The following is a 21081-nucleotide window of genomic DNA, read 5'->3' on the forward strand; positions in this document are numbered from 1 at the left end:
GAATTAGGAAGTTTACCCTCCTCTTCAGTTTTGGAAGAGTTTGTGCAAAATGCTATAATTGGCATTCACATATAGTATAAGTGTCTCTCAATAGCATGCTTCCATTTCTCCCTCTCCTGATCTTTGTGTTGTTTTTACTTCTACATATGTTATAAGCCCCACACAATTGTTACTAATTTTGGTTTGAACAGTTATATTTTAAAGATATTTAAATAATTAAAATTAACACATACTTTTCCATGAAGGTCATATTTCCTTATATAGATCCATATTTTCATCTGGTATCATCTTCCTTTTGCTGTAAGAATATTAACATTCTCATGCAGGTGTGCTAATGCTGAATTCTTTCAACTTTTGTTTGTCTGAAAAAGTCTTTATTTCCCCCTTTGTTTCAGAAGGCTGCTTTTGCTGGATATAGAATGATAGGTTGAGGCTTTCTTTTCTTCTTTCAGTATTTTGAAGTTTTCACTCCACTGTCTTCTCACTTGGCCTTGGATCTGATAGGAAATCTGATGCCATCCTTATCTTTGTTCCTCTACACATACTGTGTCTTTTTTGCTGGTTGATTTGAAGATTTGTTTATTATCACTGGTTTTGAGCAGTTTGATGAAGCAACTGGTTTTTATCTTACAAACACCATGAATCATGTAACTGGTTGTACTTCCTTCTTTTCATTGGCTGTCAAAAACTCAGATCCGTATTTCTGCCCCAATTCATGAAGGCTGTGTACTCTCCTCACCTGGCCTTTCATCCTAAGTCTCCATATTTTCTCTTTTCCCTGATATTTTTTCAATTTTTTATCTTGTTACAGTATATATACTTTATTAATTTTATTTCTCTAGTTACAAAAGTAACACATCCTCTTTGTAGTAAGTCAAATGATTCATATACATATAAAGAAAATGATAGTAATCTCTCTTCCACCACCCTTATCTTTTAATCGTATCCTCCAGGTTAGTGGTTGTTTACAGTTTTATGGGAAAACTTCCATATCTCTCTATATGCTCATATCAACATATATAGAAATAATAGTATGTTCATTTTATAAGACCCCTTAATCCATTGTGGGAAAGGCAGGATATGGAAAAAATAAACAAATGAAGATGTTTAATGGTGAAGGTGGTGATATGGACATAATACCATAGCACATCTTTAGTGTGTGTTTCATCTTTAATGGCTGGATAGGAAGCCCCCTGGGAGGGCTGACCCTGGAGCCTTTAGCTCAGAGCACATAGGGTACTCCAGTCCCTGTGTCGTATAGCCAGCAAGCAAAGGAAAATTATGACCTTGACTCTTTTGCAGATAATCAAAGACCTGCAGCTACTGGGGTTGGTGGCAGCCCTGGTGATAGCAGACGTGATCCTGCTTGTGACGTGGGTGCTGACTGATCCCATCCAGTGCCTCCAGATTCTCGGTGTCAGTATGACGGTGAGGGGCCCAATCGCTGGAGAATCTAGTTCCTGAGCTGGGAGGACTGGCTTCTGTGGGTACACTAGGGTCATCCTCCCAAGCAGTTAACATTAACAAGCAGTTAAATGACCCAAAAGGAGGGAGAATTAGGATCCTTGGCTGCTGTGAATGCCCTGCCCCTCGTCTGTAGTGTGTGCTGCCTCCCACTGCTCCTGCTCCACATGTCTTCCAATGGCATCTACTGAGATGTTGGCACACTGGAACTGCCTGGCAGTTATCTCTGCTTTCACGTCCACATTATCAGTAGTGAGACTTTCAGCTACAGGAAGTTACCTTCCCCTAATTGTTGAGAAGTAGAGGTAGTATTTTGAGATGGTCTGTGGAGTCAGTGAGCCCTCATTCAAATCCCACCTACCAGCCATGTGACCTTGGGAAAGTCATTTAACCTCGCTAAGGCTCTATTTCCTCATAGGCAAAATGGTGATGACATTACTTCCTATTTCATAGGGCTGTGGTGAAGATTAAGTGAAACAATGCAGGTAAAGGGCTCAACTGTGCCTAGTACAGAGTGTTCAGTCAACAGGAAGTATTATATGTCTCCAGCCTCACAAGGGGTGAAGAATACACGGGACTCTTGACATTGCAGATTTAATATTTACAGTTTCAACTGTTAACAAATAGCAGAAACATGATGTGAAATCCTTTGTAATTTTGCTGATATACTAGTTTGAGTCACTGTGGTAGCAAAGCATTAACTGGGGAGTAAACCCCACCACTACCAAGTATCCACATGTCAGCCAGACTTTATCTTCTTCTCCTTTAACCCATAGTCAACTTGCATTTGGATTCTAATGGAGTCACCTAAATGTTAGAGTTTTTACATATTAAGGGGGAAATCACAGAAGTCACACTCCAGGATGTTCACAAAGATCTCCTGTGTGTTCCTGGTAATTGTGGGTTCCCTCAGTCCTGACTCTGTGTCCTTCCTAGGTGACAGGGAGAGACGTGTCCTGCTCTCTGACCAGCACACACTTCTGTGCTTCCCGGTACTCTGATGTCTGGATTGCTCTTGTTTTGGTATGCAAGGTTGGTAACCACATGTCCTTGGGATACACCCTGTCACAAACAAAATAGATGTGAAAAGGGAATCACAGGAATTAACAAGGTGATTTCTGCAAAGAATCTTGAACTCCAAGGAGACCTCTGTTGATATAAAATCATGACCCTTATCATTTCTCTACTTTTTATTTGTCTTGGGGTCACTTTTCCAACTCTATTTAGTCTCCCTCATTCAGTTTTCCCCAGATCATATGGAATACAACCACTGTTTTCTCCCATTTCTTGGTCTGATTTTTTAATTGATTTAGCAATACCAGTTTTCTCCCCAACTCTCTGCAAGGGAAATTATGAGGAGACATTTTATCCAGCTTTATTTTTTCTCTTGAGTGCCCTCTTGGGTTTTATTCAAGATTTGAGTCAAGGCATCCTGCTGCCTTCCACTGACCTTTCTCACTCTGACTGGAAGCAGAGCTGGCCCCTAAGACAGATGGCAACATCCGCGGTGTCCTTTAAGTGGTTCCAGCTGCCTCGAAGTGTCCCCAGACTGCCCTCGATTTCCCACATTAGCCTCATTTGTCTCTGTTAGATGGCAAAAGTAGGACGTTACTTCCACAGGTACAGAATACCTACACAGGACACTAAAGGAGGTTCTTAGAACCAACTATCCTAGTAACTGGTTTTCAGCCTGGAGAAACAGAGAATCTGGCTATGAGGGGTGTGGGCAGGCCTATTTCAAAGAACAGGGCAAGCCCTGAGTGGCAAGAGACTGCCTGTTGATTCTCAGGACAGAGAGGCCTGGTTGACTGATTGCTGGCAGAGGAGAAGAAACTTTTAAAGAAATATGTGGTCTTTAAAGGTAAACTTTACTCATTTTACCACTAGGAAAGCATTCAAGTGGTTGCTTCTGAGAAATGGGTCCGGGAATGGGCAGAGTTGGATAGGGAAATGTTGCTTTTTGATTATATGCACATATTACATTGATAGAAATGAGTTTTTTTATTTTTGGTTTTGTTTTGTTTTTGAGAGAGAGAGAGTGGGGGGAAGGGTAGAGAGGAGACAGAGAATCCCAAACAGGTTCCACCCACACTACCATCTTGGAGTTCTATGAGGGGCTCCATCCCACCAACTGTGGGATCATGACCTGAGCTGAAATCAAGAGTCATCTCTCAGACTGAGCCACCCAGGTGCCCCTGGTAGAAATGTTTTTAAAAGAGAACACTGGAGGGTGCCTTGGTGGCTCAGTTGGTTGGGCGTCCAACTTAGGCTCAGGTCATGTTTCACCGTTTGTGGTTTGAGCCCCACATGGGGCTCTGTGCTGACAGCTCAGAGCCTGGATCCTGCTTCTGATTCTGTGTCTCCCTCTCGCTGGCCCTCCCCCACTCATGCTCTGTCTCACTCTCTCAAAAATAAATAAACATTAAAAAATAAATTAAAAACACTGAGACGTAAACAGTTCTTGATCTCTAGTTTCTTGCTAATAGTTAAGAAAATGAACTTCAGAATACAACTGAACAGGGTTTGAATTCTGACTCAATCCCTTCCTAGCTGACCCTGAACCTCATTTAACCTTTCCAAGCCTGGGTCCCCTCATACATAAAGTGGGGATGATGATAATATCCTCTCAGAACTGTTCAGAGTTTCAAAAGAGTTAGTGCATGATGAGAATGTTCAGCCGGGGCTGAACAGTGGTTTGAGGGTCTGACTTCAGCTCAGGTCATGATCTCACAGGTTTGTGGGTTCAAACCCCTCATCTGGCTCTCTGCTATCAGCACAGAGCCTGTTTCAGGTCCTCTGTCCCCCTCTCTCTCTGCCCCTCCCCTGCTTGCGCACACGTGCACACACACTCTCTCTCTCTCTCAAAAATAAATAAAAAACATTTTTAAAAGAGTTTTCAACCACTCCTGGCCCATGGGAAGAGCTCAATAAATGATAGATACTATTATTATTAATCTTTCACTGCCCCCTGGACAGTTCTGAAAACACAGTGCCTCTCTCGATTCCTTGAGCCCCATAGAAGAACATGTCCTCCCCACAACAGAAACTCAGCACTTCCCCCACAGCAGCTCACTTTGTGACTCAACTTGATTTATTTTCTCCATTGCCTTTTATATAATCCCATTTCCATTTTATTTCACTGTAATATCTTTCTGAAGGACAAAGAAAGAAAAGGGGGAAATAGTGCTGAGCGTCAGGAAACTGACTGAGCCAGCCCTCCATGGGCTCCCTGACCAATGAGCAGTTCCTGAGGATGACTTAAATCTTCACATCAAGTTTCAGGACCCCCTACCTGAGCCTGGCAACTACCCCCACCCCACTTCTCAGCAGTGAATGCCAATGACATCCAAGTTTTGGGTATGATTCACTCAAACACAAGTCATGGATGTAGAGAGGCTTTATTCATACCTCATTCCCTTATGGCAAGAGTTTTAATGGAATTAAAACATGTTAATAGATGAGATTTGAACATTTCAAAATCATAGAATTAATTTCATTTAATTTTGATTAAATTACTAGTGATCCAATCTGCTAGATGCCACCTGATGGTATCTGTTACACAAAACCCAGGTCCCACTGGCCTGACTTATGTGTCCTCTGGTCATTGAAGATCTCAGGGTGACCATCTTTGGCCCTCAGGCCCCTTTTGAAACACAGGGCATTAGGGGCACCCAGAAGGCATCCCTGCCATTTTGAATCCTTCACTGTGGGCATAGCCAGTCCTCCAAAAAATTATCCTTAGGGCTGTCCTTGAAGATGGAGTTGGTCAGGTCGTGCGATTGCAGTCACTGGCAGGTACCTTGCTGATACCTGACCTTGCTTTCATTATTAGTTCTCCCTCTGAATATCGATACTTCCCACCCCCATCTCATTCCCCATGGCACCTTCACATTCTGTGTGACAAAACACGGACATTTAAATCTTTCTATCAGACTGCGTTTCTTGAAAGCCAAGACCATGATTTATTCCTCTTTGTAACACCTTTGGCTACCCTGCACCTAACATGATATTTTGCACATAGTCAGGAGAACATATGTTGAATCTGTACATTATGTATTGCTGATTAAAGCTTTGATTTCTGTTTAAAATACAGCTCATTCTAGGAGAAACAACCCTTTAACGTGCTGTGAGTAATTTTCTGTGTAGTACAAATGAGAGATCTGAGAGCAGTTTTATATTCATGGGAAAGAGGAAAGAATAGGGCACTGGGTTCCTGGAGGGGGGAGGGGGCAGGGAATGTCACACAGAGGATGAAGGGTATAGATGAAACCTTTAGTGCCTGTGCCTGCTCCACAGTCTTGCTTAGGTCCCAGCCTGCCTTTGTTCTCTTCTTCCATCTCCCACAAACACCCACTGGCACAGAGCCGCTGCTAGCCTATAGAGATCCTTTGTGTAAATTAGAAAAAGGCATCCCTTCTAGACAGATGCAATCTTGCAGGTGCAGGGCTTGGCAAGCAGATGGTGCCTTTGGGAAAATTAAAAAAAAAAAAAAAAAAAAAAAAAAAAAAAAACAGTCCTCAGGGCACTGCCCCTGCCGCGGCACATGGCTTGACAAGCAGACCACAGGGCTATTTCAGCTGATACATGCCCCTCAGTTCCATGTAGCACAGAACCACACAATTGATGTGGTAATCATCACCACCAACAGCACCATGTGCCCAGTGCCCTCCTAGTGCCCAGCAGCCTGTCCTGTGGGCTTCCTGTCGTGTGCCTTGTCCCAGCAGAGTCCTGTCTGATAGCTGACTTGCTGACCTCCAATAAACCAATTCTCAGTGAAGAGGAGGAAAATAACATTTAGCACCTGCTAGTTGTGTAAGGGCTGCCTTGAAGGTCTTCCCATGTGCTATCCTACCTAGTATGTCTTCATAGCAACCCTTTGAAGTAGGTTTTATTATCCCTATTTTAGTAAAAGGTGAAAGATTTATGCGATCTGAAGAGAAATCAGAGCATTATCCCTCTTTTAAAGGTGAGGAAGTTGGGCCCAACCCTACTGCTCTTTGACACCAAGCCTGTTACTCCACCCCTCTCAGCCCCTGGTTCTCTTCTCCATCTCCAGGGCCTGCTGCTGCTATATGGTGCCTACCTGGCTGGCCTGACTGACCACGTCAGCTCTCCTCCTGTGAATCAGTCTTTAACCATCATGGTTGGGGTCAACCTCGTAGTAGTGGCCGCTGGGCTTCTGTTTGTGGTCACCAGATACTTGCACTCCTGGCCCAACCTGGTCTTTGGACTCACATCTGGAGGTATCTTTGTTTGCACAACCACAATCAACTGCTTCATCTTCATTCCCCAGGTATGCTCTAAGGAGAATGTGGCAGGCCAGTCCTTGTTGTCATTCCAGAGGCTTCACTGGGCATGATAAACTGCTCACTTTGTTTTCTACTGACACTTTTGGGTACCATTTCTTGGAGAGTCAGAGGAGGGCAGATTCCCAGTGAGAGCTGGCTCTCTCTGTCTTTCCTTCCTTGCTCCCCTAAAGGGGACAGCTCTGCTCCCAGTCAGCAAGGAGGGCAGGCCCTAGGGGCTGGCAGCCACGGCAGCATGTGTCCACCCCTGACAGGCTGCCTCACGGACCTGCCTTTCCACTTAGCCTCCAGTCAACCTCACACTCATCCCCAGTCCCCTCTTCACCTTGGTAACGTCATTTCTTTCACTAGCCTGGAATGAGGAACCTTTCTTTCCTATCTGAGATTGCAGAATCACAGAGGAAAAACTCATTTGGGAATTTATGCAATTTAAAGTGCCTTTTTTTTTTATTAGAAGAAAATATGGATCATTTCTTTTTACAATAAGGAGAGATAAAAACTGAATAAAAATGTGTTTCATAGTACGGGGGCTAAGAAAAAATATCAAATGAGGGAGGAAGATAGAAGCAGAAATATCCAGACAGCAAAGAGAAAGAACAGGAGTCAGAGGGAAAGGAGAAGGAATTCATAGACTCTGAAAGCGATGTTAAATTATTCATGTTATGCCCTAGGGTACCACTGAGCCACATATATCTGAGTTAATGAACTTGGCATTAGGCACCTGTCCTGTTTCACTCTATATCTCCTTTTCTTCCCCCGAGGCCTATCTCATCCCTCTACTCCCTTTAGACCCTATCTTGATTCCCTTTGCAGCTTGAAGTTGACAATGAATGACTTCATGAGGGAGCTAACTGATAATTAAAGTGTTGGCTGAGGTAGAGTTACGACTGCACTTTGGGGCACGATGGTCCGACACAGGCATAGTCTTCTTCCCTTTCGTAAATTCTCATTAAAATATTCTGCAGAATAAACAAATACGGAAAATCTGTAGCAGCAGCACTAAAAACCAAGGATGGGTACTGCATCTGTACTAGAAACCAGGGGGATTTTTGCTGAATCTCTATGTTATAAGAACTAGATTGAAGGAAACCATGAGAGCTCCAGCTTATTTGTCTGGGATTTGGCAGAAAAGGGCTATGAAAAACAAGGGCTGTTCCCTTCTGGGAGATGGGGAAAGGAGAGTGGGCAGGCATCTTTTGTATAGCCCACCCCTTAGGCTCTGTGGCCAGTGTTGTTGATTGGTAACCCATCCATCCATTGCTAACCCCTTTCTTCCTTGCTCACCTCCACTATATAGGCTGAAAGAGCTCAACACTTGCTTTGCCAACCTCCCTTATAACTAGTGGTACACATGTAATACCATTTTGAACAGTAAAGGTTTTCTGGAAGGCTTTTGAGAATGCTTTTGCTTTCCTAAAAAAGCCAGAGGCATGGCTGGCATCACCTATTCTACTTTCTTCCTACCTTGAATGTTTGTGATGTCTGGAGCTATGGCAGCCATCTTGTGACCATGAGTGAAAAGCAAAGAGAATATATATACTGTACTAGGAAACTATAGCTCTTCTCATGTAAGACTATAAATTTAGGAGGAAAGGACCTATGAAGAGATTCTGCAGTTCACAAGAACAGGACTACAAACTTCTGAAGACTTGGAGAAGCTGTCATCCTCTGAAGTAAAATAGTTTTTAGAAGAGCTCTGATCTGTCTCAGCAACAGGATTCAAAGGATACTGCCTCTTTTCAACTAAAGTGAACCATCATGAAAAGGACATAATCTTAGATCATGAAATACTGAATAAGGATGAAAAATATTCTGTTAAACTTAACATCCCAATAAAAGCATTGAATAGACAGTTGGATATGGCAAAATATTGAATTAGTGAATTAATTTAAGGAAGCAGAAAACAAGGAGATGTTAAAAAATGAGAGGCCAGTTAAGAAAATACGGAGAACAGACCTGGGATACAATTTAGAGCTAATAAGAATCTCTGAAAGACAACAAGATTAATTAGGGACAGAAGTAATCACCAAGAACTATTAGAGGACAGCCTTTCTGATCTAAACAAGACCTCTATCTGAAAATTCAGTGAATCTGCAACCTCCATGATATGGCCCTACTTGTATCTTCCCTCTCCACACTCACCTCTGTCCCTTTTGAAGCCTAAGTCTCAGATGCAAGACTTCCACTCTCTTTAGTGTTTGAAGCCTCAGTGGTAATCTTTAGGTACACTCCCATCACAGACATAAACATGCAGGACAAGGTTCGGTTTGGAATCTAACTTCCAGGTTTGATCTAAGCAACAAGCACTTGGTTTGTTGAAGTGGGAGTGGAAATTGAAATTGAGTTATTGGGGGGTACAGGAACTGGGTGGACAGGCAGCGTCTGCCTTTCTCTTTCTGTCTCTCTGTCTCACTCCCCCTTTTCTTCCTAGCTGTCTTGAGTTTCCATTCTCTTACTCTGTCTTTCCTCTTCTATTTTCTGTCTCATGCTTTATCTCCTCTTGAGCTGACCATGACTAAAAAAATGTATTTTATAGTTTACTGTATTTTAGGTTTAGGAGGTAGATTCTTTTTGAAAATATAAAAGTAACTGAGGCTTGTCAGCTTTTTGTGTGCCTCTGAATTGATTTTCCCCTCTGGCCTTTGGTAGAAGAAAGATTCTCCCTGTGAGACCAGCACCGTGTATTCCCGGGAAAATAGGACAGCTGAACAAATCTGGAAAAGGTTTGTGAGGAGAGCTATATGGGGAGGGGAGGCAGCAAGGAGGTAAACTGCTGCTTGCAGCTAAACCTTCAGACTGGACTGATGGGAGGGGCTTATGGAAGGAAAGGCACAGATACCTCACGGGCGGCTAGGTGGCGCTAGAGAGCTGAGTGAAATGGCTGACGTTACTGAAGAGGCAAGTGGACCAAAGAGCACTCTACACAGGCCCTCAGGAAATGCCTAAGTGTTTATGCCAAACACTGAAGTCATCACCAGCAATGAGCTAGCCTGTACTTTTGTGACCTGAACGTGACCCATCCTTACACACATCTCCCCCCTATGGAGGCCATCCCTCTGGCTCTGAGAGGCAGGTGAGTCCTGAGATAGGACATTGTTTTTTCATCTGAATCCCTGAAGTGTTTCATCTGCTCCTGAATGAAGGTATTTAGGAATTTCTACACTGCCTTGTCATTATCTGTATACATCCCAGCGCCCCTACTAAATGGATGAACTTTGTAAAAGAAAACTTCCTTCATTTACTCATGTATCTGTCCATCCACTTATTAGCTGCAGGAAACATGTAGCTAAACACATGGGGCCCGACCTCTGAGTCTAGTAGGAGCAGATGTGAAAGGATTTATAATACACGTGTTAGGTGTTTGAGGAAGGCATGTTACATAATGCTGAGTAAGGGGTGCCTCAGTCTGGGAACTCAGTGATACGTTCTCAGAATTTGGGGGTGTTTGGGCCCAGTCTTAAAGGAGGAGTAACAGTTCACTGAGCAGACTGGGGAAGGACAGCGGGTGGCATTTTAGAGGGGGGACATCATGCCCAGGGGCAGATGTACATGAGAGAGAAAAGGGTATGTTTGGAGCACCATAACACTTCTGCACTTTGCATTTAAAAAAAAAAAAGTGTTTATTCATTTTTGAGGAAGAGAGCATGAGTAGGAGAGGGGCAGAGAGAGGGGGACAGAGGATCCGAAGCAGGCTCTGTGCTGACGGTAGGGTGCCCGATGCAGGGCTCAAACTCATGAGCCATGAGATCATGTCCTGAGCTGAAGTCAGACACTCAGCCGACTGAGCCACCCAGGTGCCCCTGTACCTTGCACTTTTTGAAGCACAAACTGAAACAAGGGGAGAGTAGAAGAGGTGAGAGAGGCACATGGGGTGAGCTTCTGAAGGCCCTGGTTTGCCTATTAGAAATTGAGAGTTAATCCCAATTCCTAATGTTTTAGTTTCCTATTGCTGCTGTAACAAATTACTACAAATCTAGTAGCTTAAAGCAATATAAAGTTATTATCTTAATAACCCTGGAGGTTAGAAATCTGAAATGGGTCATATTTGACTAAAATCAAGATGTCAATAGGTGTGTGTTCCTTCTGGAAGGTCTAGGGGAGAATCTGTTTCCATGCCTTTTCCAGCTTCTAGAGGCTGCCTTCATTCTTTGACTCGTGGCTTCTTCTTCCATCTTTAGAGCCAGCAGTGTGGTGTCTTCAAATCTCTCTCTTTCTGACCTCTACTTCTATGGTCACATCTCTTATTCGGACTCTCCTACCTTCCTCTTAGAGGGTCTCTGGTGATTACATTGGCCTTGCCCAGATAATCCAGAATAACCTTCCCTTTTCAAAAACCTTAACTCAATCACATTTACCAAATCCCTTTTGCTGTGTACAGTAACATATCCACACGTTCCATAGATTAGGAGGGGAACATCTTTGGGGAAGCATTATTCAGCCTACCATACCCACATAGCCCAGAGGCTGAGAAAACAAGAAAATGCTTGTCCTACTAGAGGAAGTGCCATGGAGAGGTCCTGAAATTGTGACCCGAGGGCCATTTGTAGCCATATTCCAGAAAGCCAGAAGGGTCAAGTCCTAACGACCAGGATCTCCACAGAAGAGAGGAGGATTTAGTCAAGGGGCACCCTGGCCCCACCCAGCCAGCTTAGTGTGAGACAGACCAGAAGCCCTGGAGGTGCCCTTACACCAATGTTGAGCAATTCTTCCAGCAGCCCTGCAGAGAGGAGGTGGTACGGGACAGAAAGGAAAAGCTATACTTAGCTATACTGCTAAGAAAACAAGGGGGGCCTGAGAAGGAACAGACATACTTGCAGCACTGCTAGGGTGAGTGCTGGGAGAATAACACTGGAGGTCGGCTCTATCCACTCAAGACCATAGAGTCACCCTGTGGTGCCAGGCTCCAATAACTCCTGAGTATCAAGGTTAGCTGACAGAACCCTGGGGAAGGGGACTTTGAGAAGGGCATATAAGGGGAGGGTCCTAGCCTGACCCAGCACATATCACACAGACCCCTGATACCATGAAGGACTCATGCTGAATCAACAGAGAATCCAAGACTTGGGTGAGAATGTATTGTAGTTGATGGCGGAATTTTAAATCCTTTCAGCTTTACCACATTTGGGTTACACTCCATAGGCAGAGCTTAATAAATGTCTGGTGAGGTAGCAAATAAATTCCAGGATCCCTGTGAGGCTACCCACAGACCCCTAAGCATAATTTCTAGAGCCAGGGTACCAAAGTGCCCAGTGTACATCACCAGGACTCTCCATTAGGAGAATTCCTTAAGGGAGAAAGAGAAGCGTTGAGCACTGTGGTCTCCCCTGGCCTTCCTGTTACTGGCATTTGCCACATGGCAACAGTATCCCAAAGGCCCTAGACAGTGCCCCTGTTTGTGAATGTTCTCTATTGCCTTCCATCCCTATTAAATTAGACCAGCCCAGGCTTCCAGATCGTTTCTCAAAACCAGTTTCTCCTGAAAAACTTTCCCTAGAACCCCCACGTTAACAGTCTCTGTCTTCATCAGCTGTGCTTGAGGACATGCGGTGTGGCACGGTGCCCTGCTTACAGCTGTGGCTAGGCTGCTAACTAGCTGGAGGGCCTTGAGAGGTCATACTCCTTCTGAGTCTTTCCTCATTTGTCAAGTAAAAAGGACAGTCAGATCTCAGACCTAATGTTCTATCATTTCTATGGATTTTTATTGACATTTGTGGTTTTCTATCTGGATGAGACTTGATTATTGACTTGGGTTAGAAGTCTTCCGGCAGGAGCAGTAAGTACACCATTATTACTCCAAAAATGAGAATAATTAAGAACAGCTACTTACCACCAAAAGCAGTTTCATTTGAAACATATAATGTTTAGACTGCTTAACCCTATTAGAGCTCCTAAATTCTGGCTTGAGAATATGGCTCTAGAAGTATATTTCAACTCTGGTTTGCCTTGACCAGTCCACTAACAGGCAGGTAGATGGGGCAAGCTGAGATTATTCAATTTTATCTACTTGTCAGCTTCTTTCTTTGGCATTTTTTAAACCAATAATGACCTCAACATTCTCTATACTTTCTGTCATTACCGTTTATGAACTTGCCAGAGTAAAGTACATTTTGAGGAGAGAATAGTTTTTACACATATGTACATATCTGTGACACTGTAATTCCTTGATATTTTTGAAAAAGAGTGAGAGAATGTGTTTCTGGGAGTGTAACTAAATAAATAACATGTGTTCTTTTATTTAACAGCTGAAACAGTGGAAGGCATTTGAAGAGGAAAACCAAACAATCAGACGCATGGCCAAATATTTCAGCACTCCCAGCAAAAGCTTCCATATGCAGTATGGTGAGGAGCAGAATTGCCACACTAGAGGAGAGAAAAACTCCATGGACAGACTCCTCACAGAAGTAAGCTAGACCTCTGCCTGGTGGATTCTCTGTCAGGAAGAACTCCAGTCATGCAGTGGTGGGCCCCAGAGGTCTCACTGCTAACATTCTTTCTTAGCCCTCCGTTCCCCCACTTCCTAGCCACGTCCACTTCCCTCAGCCCCAGGCAAAAAAAAACAGAAAACAAAAAACAGCATTTCCCCAGGGACCCACCCATTGCAGACACTCAGCTTACCCACTACATTCATTCACCGGCCTAGTGTGTGCCAGGCATTGTGCAAAGTGCCGATGAACTAAGCAAATATAGTCCCTACCCTCATGGATCTCAGTCTATTGGAGGAAGTCAATGTTGATCAAGTAAATGTATAATTATAAATTGTGATAAGAATTATGAAGGAAGAAATAAGAGTGGTAAGACAGAATAATGGGTAGTGAGGGTAAGGGAACCTAATTAAAATGTTCAGAAAAGATGCTCTTAGCTGAGAGCTGAAGGTTAAGTACAGGTGCAGGGAAAAACATTCCAAGCAGGGGAACAGTGCTGTAAAGGCCATGAGTCGTAGTGGATCCTACCTTTTTCTGTATGACACATTCTCTCTTAGAGTAGTGCCCTCATTTCCAAGATCTTATGAGGCCCATTACTGTCCTTTCCAGGTTTGAACTAGAGATTGCAATCATTTTACCAACCCAGAAAGTCAATCAGTGTCTAAAAATGGGGTAGAGGGCTTATTTGTTTATTTATTTATTTGCTCAAGATTTTATTTTTAAGTAATCTCTACACCCAATGTGAGGCTTGAACTCACAACCCTGAGATCAAGAGTTGCAGGGACAGAGAACTTAATGGGGCCTCTAAATATCATAGTAGCACCAAGGGAGGACTGGGCAAACCCAAGCCCTTTTCCCTTCTGTTCTTGAGCCAGGCTTGGCACCTCTCCCAGTATCGGGCAGTGTAATGTGTGCTTGAGGAAAGCACCTGGAAAAGCTTGAGGCTGCACTGCCCCGGAAAGGAGACACAGGACCCAGAGGAATTAGTTTTTTGCTCTAACAAAATTATATTTCATATTATTTTCAGTACAGAACATACCTGAGTAGGTGCTGTGTGGGAAACTACACTTGTTTGTAACTGGACTGACACCTGGGTCTCAGCTGTCCATGCATGAGAGGATGATGTTATGGGGACCCAAGAAACACAACCAGGGAAGGGATTAATGTCCGCCAGCACCTGCTGCCTGTGCTTCTCTGTTCCCTCCCTCCACACTCTTGGTTTGGAGCTTTTCAATCCATCAGAGTAATACCTCTCCATATTTTTACTATTTATGAGGTATTCAGGACTTTATTTCAAAGCCAGATTTCTTCCTACCTGGCAAGGGAGTAGCATTGCCTTTGATACTCTGCGAGGTCTTCAAAGAAGCATTTTTTGTCCAGCTAAACAGAAGGCTAGAAACTTGGCGAGAACATCCAGGATGGTTTTTATTCACAATCAGCTAATGTTGAAACAGCCAAGTGGCCTGACTCTTTAGCCTTATGGTAATTTGTGACGTGCTTTTTGTATTTCTGCCACACTACCCTGTTTCCCACGCAGTAACTGAATCTGCTCTTTCCAAAAAGATGTCTTGAGTCTGCGGAGGGAGGGCCCTAATAGAAAGCAGATGCAGAGGCAGTAAAAATCCTGGCCTCCTCCCCTCAGTGCCCTACACCTGGAACATCTTTCCCAGAACAGGCCTGAGAACAAGCATCCTGTCCCCAGGCCTCTTCACAAGCCCAGAGAGCTTCCAGTATCTGAATCTCCAGTTCCAGCACTGCCTGGTCGATAAACACAAGTATCCCTCCCGCCTCCATATGTGCACAGACCCCTACTCCAAGCTCCTTGGTTGCAGGTCCCTCTTACGCAGCCCCATCTGTCGCCTTGTGTCCTCCTCTTACTTTCCTACAATCTTCTCACTCTTGCCCCCCCTTGACTGTATGGCTAGTGGTCCCCCAGAGGCTGTTTGAGCAGCATGCATCACTGACTTGCCAGGCTGTGGAAAGACCAGCAGACAGAACCTTCTCGGAGGCTGAAGGACCTCCCTTCTACACACTACAGCAGAGGAAATTCACCTACTAGTTTACTTCCTTGAACCATAGAAACAAAAGTGTGACTCCATTTCTCCTTATGGCCTGCACCCTATGGAACACACCTGTGGATGTTTTGCTTCCCCAGATATGCCAAAAGCAATAATTAATAAGTTCATTTAAATGTAGCTGCCATGGTAGGTCAGATTTTGGTCTCACAGTGGCAGTGCCTCACACCATGCCTTTAATTAGTATGCAGCCGTGGAGAAGACAGAGCCCCACTTCCTTTTCTGGAACAAGGGAAATTTACTGTTTAGGCTGACGTTTCTAAATCTGTCACCAGCCAGCTTCAGATGTTTGGTTTGCTGGGAGAAAAGTATTCCTCCCAACTCAACGTTTACCCTGTTTTTCTACACTCAAAGAAATTTATGGATAAGGCACAAAAAGTCAGCATTCAGAGTTTACTTGCTGGGGTAGCTGTCATCAGCTGGTGGCTTCCCCCTACCTGTGGGGGAGTAGAGACCTCCTGAAGGTAGTATGATAATGTGCCTGGTGGGCTTCAGGGGGAGGGGATGGTGAGGAGGAAGAGGGTTGGGGTCCCTTCTGTGCAGCCAGCTTAGTCACACCTGTGAGATCCTCAGAGAGATTTCTGGCACCACCCAGATATCATGAAGAGCCTGAATGAATGTCGCCTTGTTACTCATCTACTCCGCTCCTGGTGAGTCCTTGAGTCATCTACTTGCCCAGCTACACCCCTGCCTTACCACTCTGCAGGTGAGCACAGGGAGGATGGGAAGGCAGGCACTCAGCTGCGAATCCTTTCTGCTTATTCACCAGTTACTCACTGATCCTGGACTCTCTCCGGATGATAAAAGAAGTAGACTAACCCAGGATGAAACTGGAGTACCAATATTCGGAAAATCACCCTCCTGCTTATAAGTAGGGAACAGGAGGTCTGCTCGGAGTTGCTGCCAGAGGGCTGTTGCTGGACTCGTTTACTTAAGTTGCTTCTCCCTTTAAAGGGTCACTTCTGGGCAACTCTCCCATATCAACTTGAGGAAAAAAACCACCAGTTCAGTCCATAGGCAACTTGTTTCAGGGAGCCTAAAGAAAGTAAGTATTCTTCTATTTGTAGGGCGTAGTATATGGACGTCCAGATGCTCACCCTCAGCTTTTAAAGAAGATAGCAATAAAGAGGCAGTATTTTGGTATTTGGACAAACACTTCCTAGAATTCAGTGTTTGTGTTATTACCCCCCAAACCCTTGACCATCATCTGCCCCATCTGCTCTCTTTTGTGCTCTGCTACCTTTGAACATCAGAAATTTCATCAGGTGGACATAGGTCTGAGCTAGACGATCACCTGCTGTACCACCAGAGGATGCTCGGGGCACACCCTCCACCACCCCTCCCTCCCACTTCACGGCCCCTGATCTTGCCGCTAGAACGGGCACGCCTCTGCAGCTCTCAACTTCCAGCTCTCCTGGGAATAGCCTGTTGACCAACTAACAGCCATGCAGCAGGTAGGCAGCTCAGCAGTGGAACTGCCCCAGTCTGATTCATCTTCTGGGCTCCATTCTAGATCTACTAAATCAAGCTGTCAGGGATCTGGTCCCAACTATTCTCTTTAAACAACACATAACAAAATAAAAAGCTTCTTTAATAATTCTGGTGCCTGCACTTCTTTAGCAGATACAGACAGCTGATGGTGCCACATGGTAGCTTTGGCTCCCACCCCCAAGGTCCAGCCAAAGGAGGTGATAACACCATCCTGAGATTCTTGTAGCACACCCCCCTCCAACTCTAGTCTTCTCTCTTTGGTTCTCCACTCTTCTCTCTGTTCTTCCAGTTTTCTAGTCTGTTTAGCAAGAGGCAAAATACTTATTTCCTCATTCATTCATCCCCTGGAGATACGCCTGAAATTTGTCTGTGTTATATGAAAGTGTGACAAACCTAGAGTTGGGCCATCTCAAACATTATTCAGACTGGTGTTTTGCAGGTTGACCTGACCCCCTGAGCTCTGAGGAAAGGGGAGAGGGTGCTGCAGCAGCCAACAAAAAGCTAATGCTATGCCTCCTCCGACCTCTTCCCACAGACGATGCCACATTTATTGAGCACCATTTGTCAGTTATTGTGCTAAGCACTTCACTCACATCAACTCATTTCACCTCATGGAGCTGCCTCCTCAGAGCCTAAGATCACAAGCCAATACACAGAGGAACTGGGATTTAAAGCAAGGTTCTGATACCACTCTTTTGCCGCCGTGGAAAACAGTGTAAAAACCCTCAGAGGCATCCTTTATTGATGGTTTTGCTTTTATTTTACAGAAAAATGCTATGATTGAAAGCCTGCAGGAACAAGTAAACAACGCCAAAGAGAAGCTAGTGAGGCTGATGTCGGCTGAGTGTACCTTCGACCCCCCAGAGTGGGCCGTCCCTCCCACCTCTTCCCACAGCAAGAACAGCCTGACTGCAGCCTCTGCCCACAGCCTGGTAGCTCAAGGGCCTTTGGAATGCCTCTCTGACTCTCAGAATGATACCAGTATAGTTGCCCAGGACTCCCAGAGCACCTCAGTGCCCTCTTCAAGTGTACAAAGCCTGGAGGGGGCTGTGAAAGACACCAGCTCCTCCTCAGGGCAGAAGGAAAAAATTTCTAACTTCAAAGACTTTTCTGGTCATTTAAATTTGGGCTGCAGCCAGAAGCCACAGCCTGAGCAAAGCCGAGGTGCAGAAAGAAGAGACCAAGTACCCATGAACCCCCACCAGAGTGTCATACCAGGTGGAGAAGGCCCTGTTCCCCAGAGACAAGGGCAGCTGGAGAACTCAGAGGAGCCCCAAAAGCGGCTGTCAAGGGTCAATTCAGTGATCAGGGAGAAGCTTCAGGAAGTCCTGCAAGATCTGGGCCTGGGCCCTGAGGCTCCTCTCCCCTCTTCCCCATCTTATACACAGCAGCCCTGGAAGAACCCCCAGAAGATTCCCCTCTCCAAGGAGCTGGGCTTCAGCCCGTACATGGTGAAGAGAAGGCGGGCAGCACTGCGGGCTCGCTCACACTTTCCAGGCTCTATACCCTCATATGTGGGGCATCGGGCAAATAGGACTGTATCTGGGGCACGTGGTGGGCTAAATGTGCAGAATAGGGACAGTCTCTGCCTGGATCCCCAGACTGCTGGTTCCCGGGCACCAAAACCCTCTTCCAGGAAGCCTTCACTATTCCCAGATCCACAAGGCAAGCCGGGCACCCTGGAGGGCAGCAAACAAAGCCAGACAGAGCCCCAGGGTACCAGAGGGAGCCAGGCAGCCTTTGCTCACCAGCCTTCTGGCTCTGACCAAGCACAGCGTCCTGCCGCCCCACACCTATCCAGAGCTTCACCAGACGTGCCTGAGCAGCGGCAGCTGCTGTCCCTGGGATTCCCAGACCGTCCATCCATGTCTTCTCCGTGCAACTACCTTGACACTGAGTCCAGCAGTTCAGATGAGTTCTTCTGCCACTGCCACCGGCCCTACTGTGAAATCTGCTTCCAGAGCTCCTCTGCTTCCAGTGACAGTGGCTCATCAGACAGTGACCCTGACCCTGCTGGGGGGCTGGCTTCCTGGGAAAAGCTGTGGGCCCACTCAAAGCCTATCGTGAACTTCAAAGAGGACTTGAAACCCACACTGGTGTGAAAAGCAGCAGAGTGGGTGTGGATATAGAGGTTGGTCCAGGACAAGCCATACCAACGCCTGTAGGAGGAAGGCCAGTTCTGGCCTTTAGGGAACAGACCAGTGCCCTGAACTGATCAAGCTTTTACCATGTTTCAGCTATGCTCACTTGAGTACTGTGTTACCTTGAGCACTTCTTGATCTATAAAATGAGGGGGATTGCCTATCTTGTTACTACCTCACAGCATTCCTATAAAAGACTCCAGTGACCATAAAAGATAACTTCTCGATAAAAGGTGCTAAGTGAGAACAGAGGGTTTTCTGTCCTGGTCAGCCTGTATTCTACAAAACTCTTAATATATACTAGGTGGGTCACTATATGGACTATACAGATGGAAACATGGAAGGAAAATTTCTGCAGAACCAGAGTTGTAGACAGCGACCAATCAAACTGGCCTTCTGATGGACAGGCCTGCTAAGAAGATAGGTCTCTTCCGTTCTTGGGTGCCCCACTCTTGGAAGGGGATGGTTTTACTTCTGCTGAAGCTTCTGAACACCACCACCCTAATTTCCAGCTTCTGGCCAGCCTTGGCTCAGAGCCACCTTTACACCACTATTTGGTGTACATGTGTTTCCACCATTATGGCATCTCACCATCATCCCTGAGACTGTCAGGTCTCCATGTGCCCATAGGCTACCCAGATCTCACTCCTGACCTCGGATAACACCAGAGGCCCAGACTGTCTCCTGGCCCCTGTGGCCCTTCCCTTTGACTCTACCAGGGGTACAGTTTTGTACTGGGGGTGTAGGATCACACAATGGTGGTTTCTGATGGGGTAGGAGAGGTCCTATTTGTCAAGAGGTATTTTGGGGGCCATTGGAATTACATGACCACCAACAGCTACATAAACCTGGAAATAGAAGATGGGAAAATACAAAGGAAGAAATGGGGGAGAGGCAGGAAAGAAAATAGGCTTTGAATATTTAACTTGAGTCTGGCATGGTCCTCGGCAATATAAAATTTCAGTAATTCCTTATGATATCCCTGTGCAGTAGGTGCTCTCGTTCCCATTTTACAGATGGGGAATTTGCAGCTTAGAGAACTGAGGTCACTTCCCCAGACATCACACTGCTAGAGAGTGGCTCGTGCGTGACTTGCCTTCAGTTCATGGGACTCCAGGTTGGTAGATTTCCCTGAGGACACATCTCTTCACTCATTCTCCTGAGAGAGTCTGGCAGCGCTTGGCAGGCCAGACGATAAAGCAAGGGTAGTGTAGGGAAGCTGAGAGATGCTCACCCTACAGTTCCAGATCACAAAACTGGGTTCCTGGCCTCAGGTAGCAGCCCTCCACTTCTCACTGCCCCAGGGGCCCACCCACACCTCCCAAGGGAGCCAGGGAGTTGGTGAAGAGTGAGTGCCAGGAACTTAACCACCACCAGTGCCACAGGGAAAGCACTGTTGGGTCCACTTTGCTTTAAGCGATTGTTGTTTACAGGCCGTCCCCTGCCCCCACCCACTGTGTGTCCGTCTTTGTGTATACACATTTGTGTGCAGGAGTTTGGGCCTCATTAGAAAAGCTTGGAGCAGGGGCACTTGGTTCCAAATCTCTCCCAGAAGATTTATCCTGAACGCTCAGGGCTGCCGACACCTCGGGAATCTCCGGACATTGGACTGGGAAGCCCTCCTGGTAGCACAGATTCCTCTATCGTTTACTTTTAAATACAAATGTCATAACTTATTCTGTGTGTGGGTTTGTAGCTTCCACCTGTGCTGTTTGTATGCTGTCCAAACAACCCCTTAATAAATAAGAAATGTCTCCCCAAACAAGTCTCTAGAAATTATAGTCCCGTGCTGCAGAGGAGAGGAACAGAGAAGCCTCTGTGAACCACCAAGGGAGTGGACACGAAGCAGCCACCAGAGTTGCCACTGGCTCAGCCCAGGTTCCAAGTAGATCTTCTGCCAAACTCACATTTGTAACAGATTCTTCTGTGGTCTCCCTGTGCAGCTTTCTATCCCAGAAACACCTGCCCCAGTGGAGAGAGGAAACTCTGGAGACCCTTGACTCTTCCCCCCCATGGTGGCGGGTCCTGTGGTTGGGCTTTAGCTTCTTTCATTCTAGTATGTCACCTCTAGAAGTCTATCACTCACTTATGTGGACTATGCATGCTCTAAACCTGGCAATCCCTCTAGCCTTCTCACTCTCTCTGCGACTATACCGTCAGTCCCATCACTTGGCACTTCCAC

The 21081-nt window shown here is 45.6% G+C and overlaps 1 protein-coding gene across 1 annotated transcript in view; it reads left to right on the forward strand.

Annotated features, from left to right (window-relative positions):
• Positions 1–20651, forward strand: part of GPR156 (G protein-coupled receptor 156) — a 65472-nt gene extending 44821 nt beyond the window's left edge. Inside the window, exons 5-9 of the mRNA XM_032594750.1 lie at positions 1303–1428; positions 2401–2496; positions 6521–6757; positions 13013–13171; positions 17526–20651. Coding sequence (XP_032450641.1) covers positions 1303–1428; positions 2401–2496; positions 6521–6757; positions 13013–13171; positions 17526–18860 — 1953 coding nt within the window. The 3' untranslated portion in view covers positions 18861–20651. The remainder of the gene's footprint in view (positions 1–1302; positions 1429–2400; positions 2497–6520; positions 6758–13012; positions 13172–17525) is intronic.
• The last annotated feature ends 430 nt before the right edge of the window (positions 20652–21081 follow it).

This window comes from Lynx canadensis, chromosome C2 (assembly GCF_007474595.2).
Source record: "Lynx canadensis isolate LIC74 chromosome C2, mLynCan4.pri.v2, whole genome shotgun sequence".
Lineage (NCBI taxonomy): Eukaryota > Metazoa > Chordata > Mammalia > Carnivora > Felidae > Lynx > Lynx canadensis.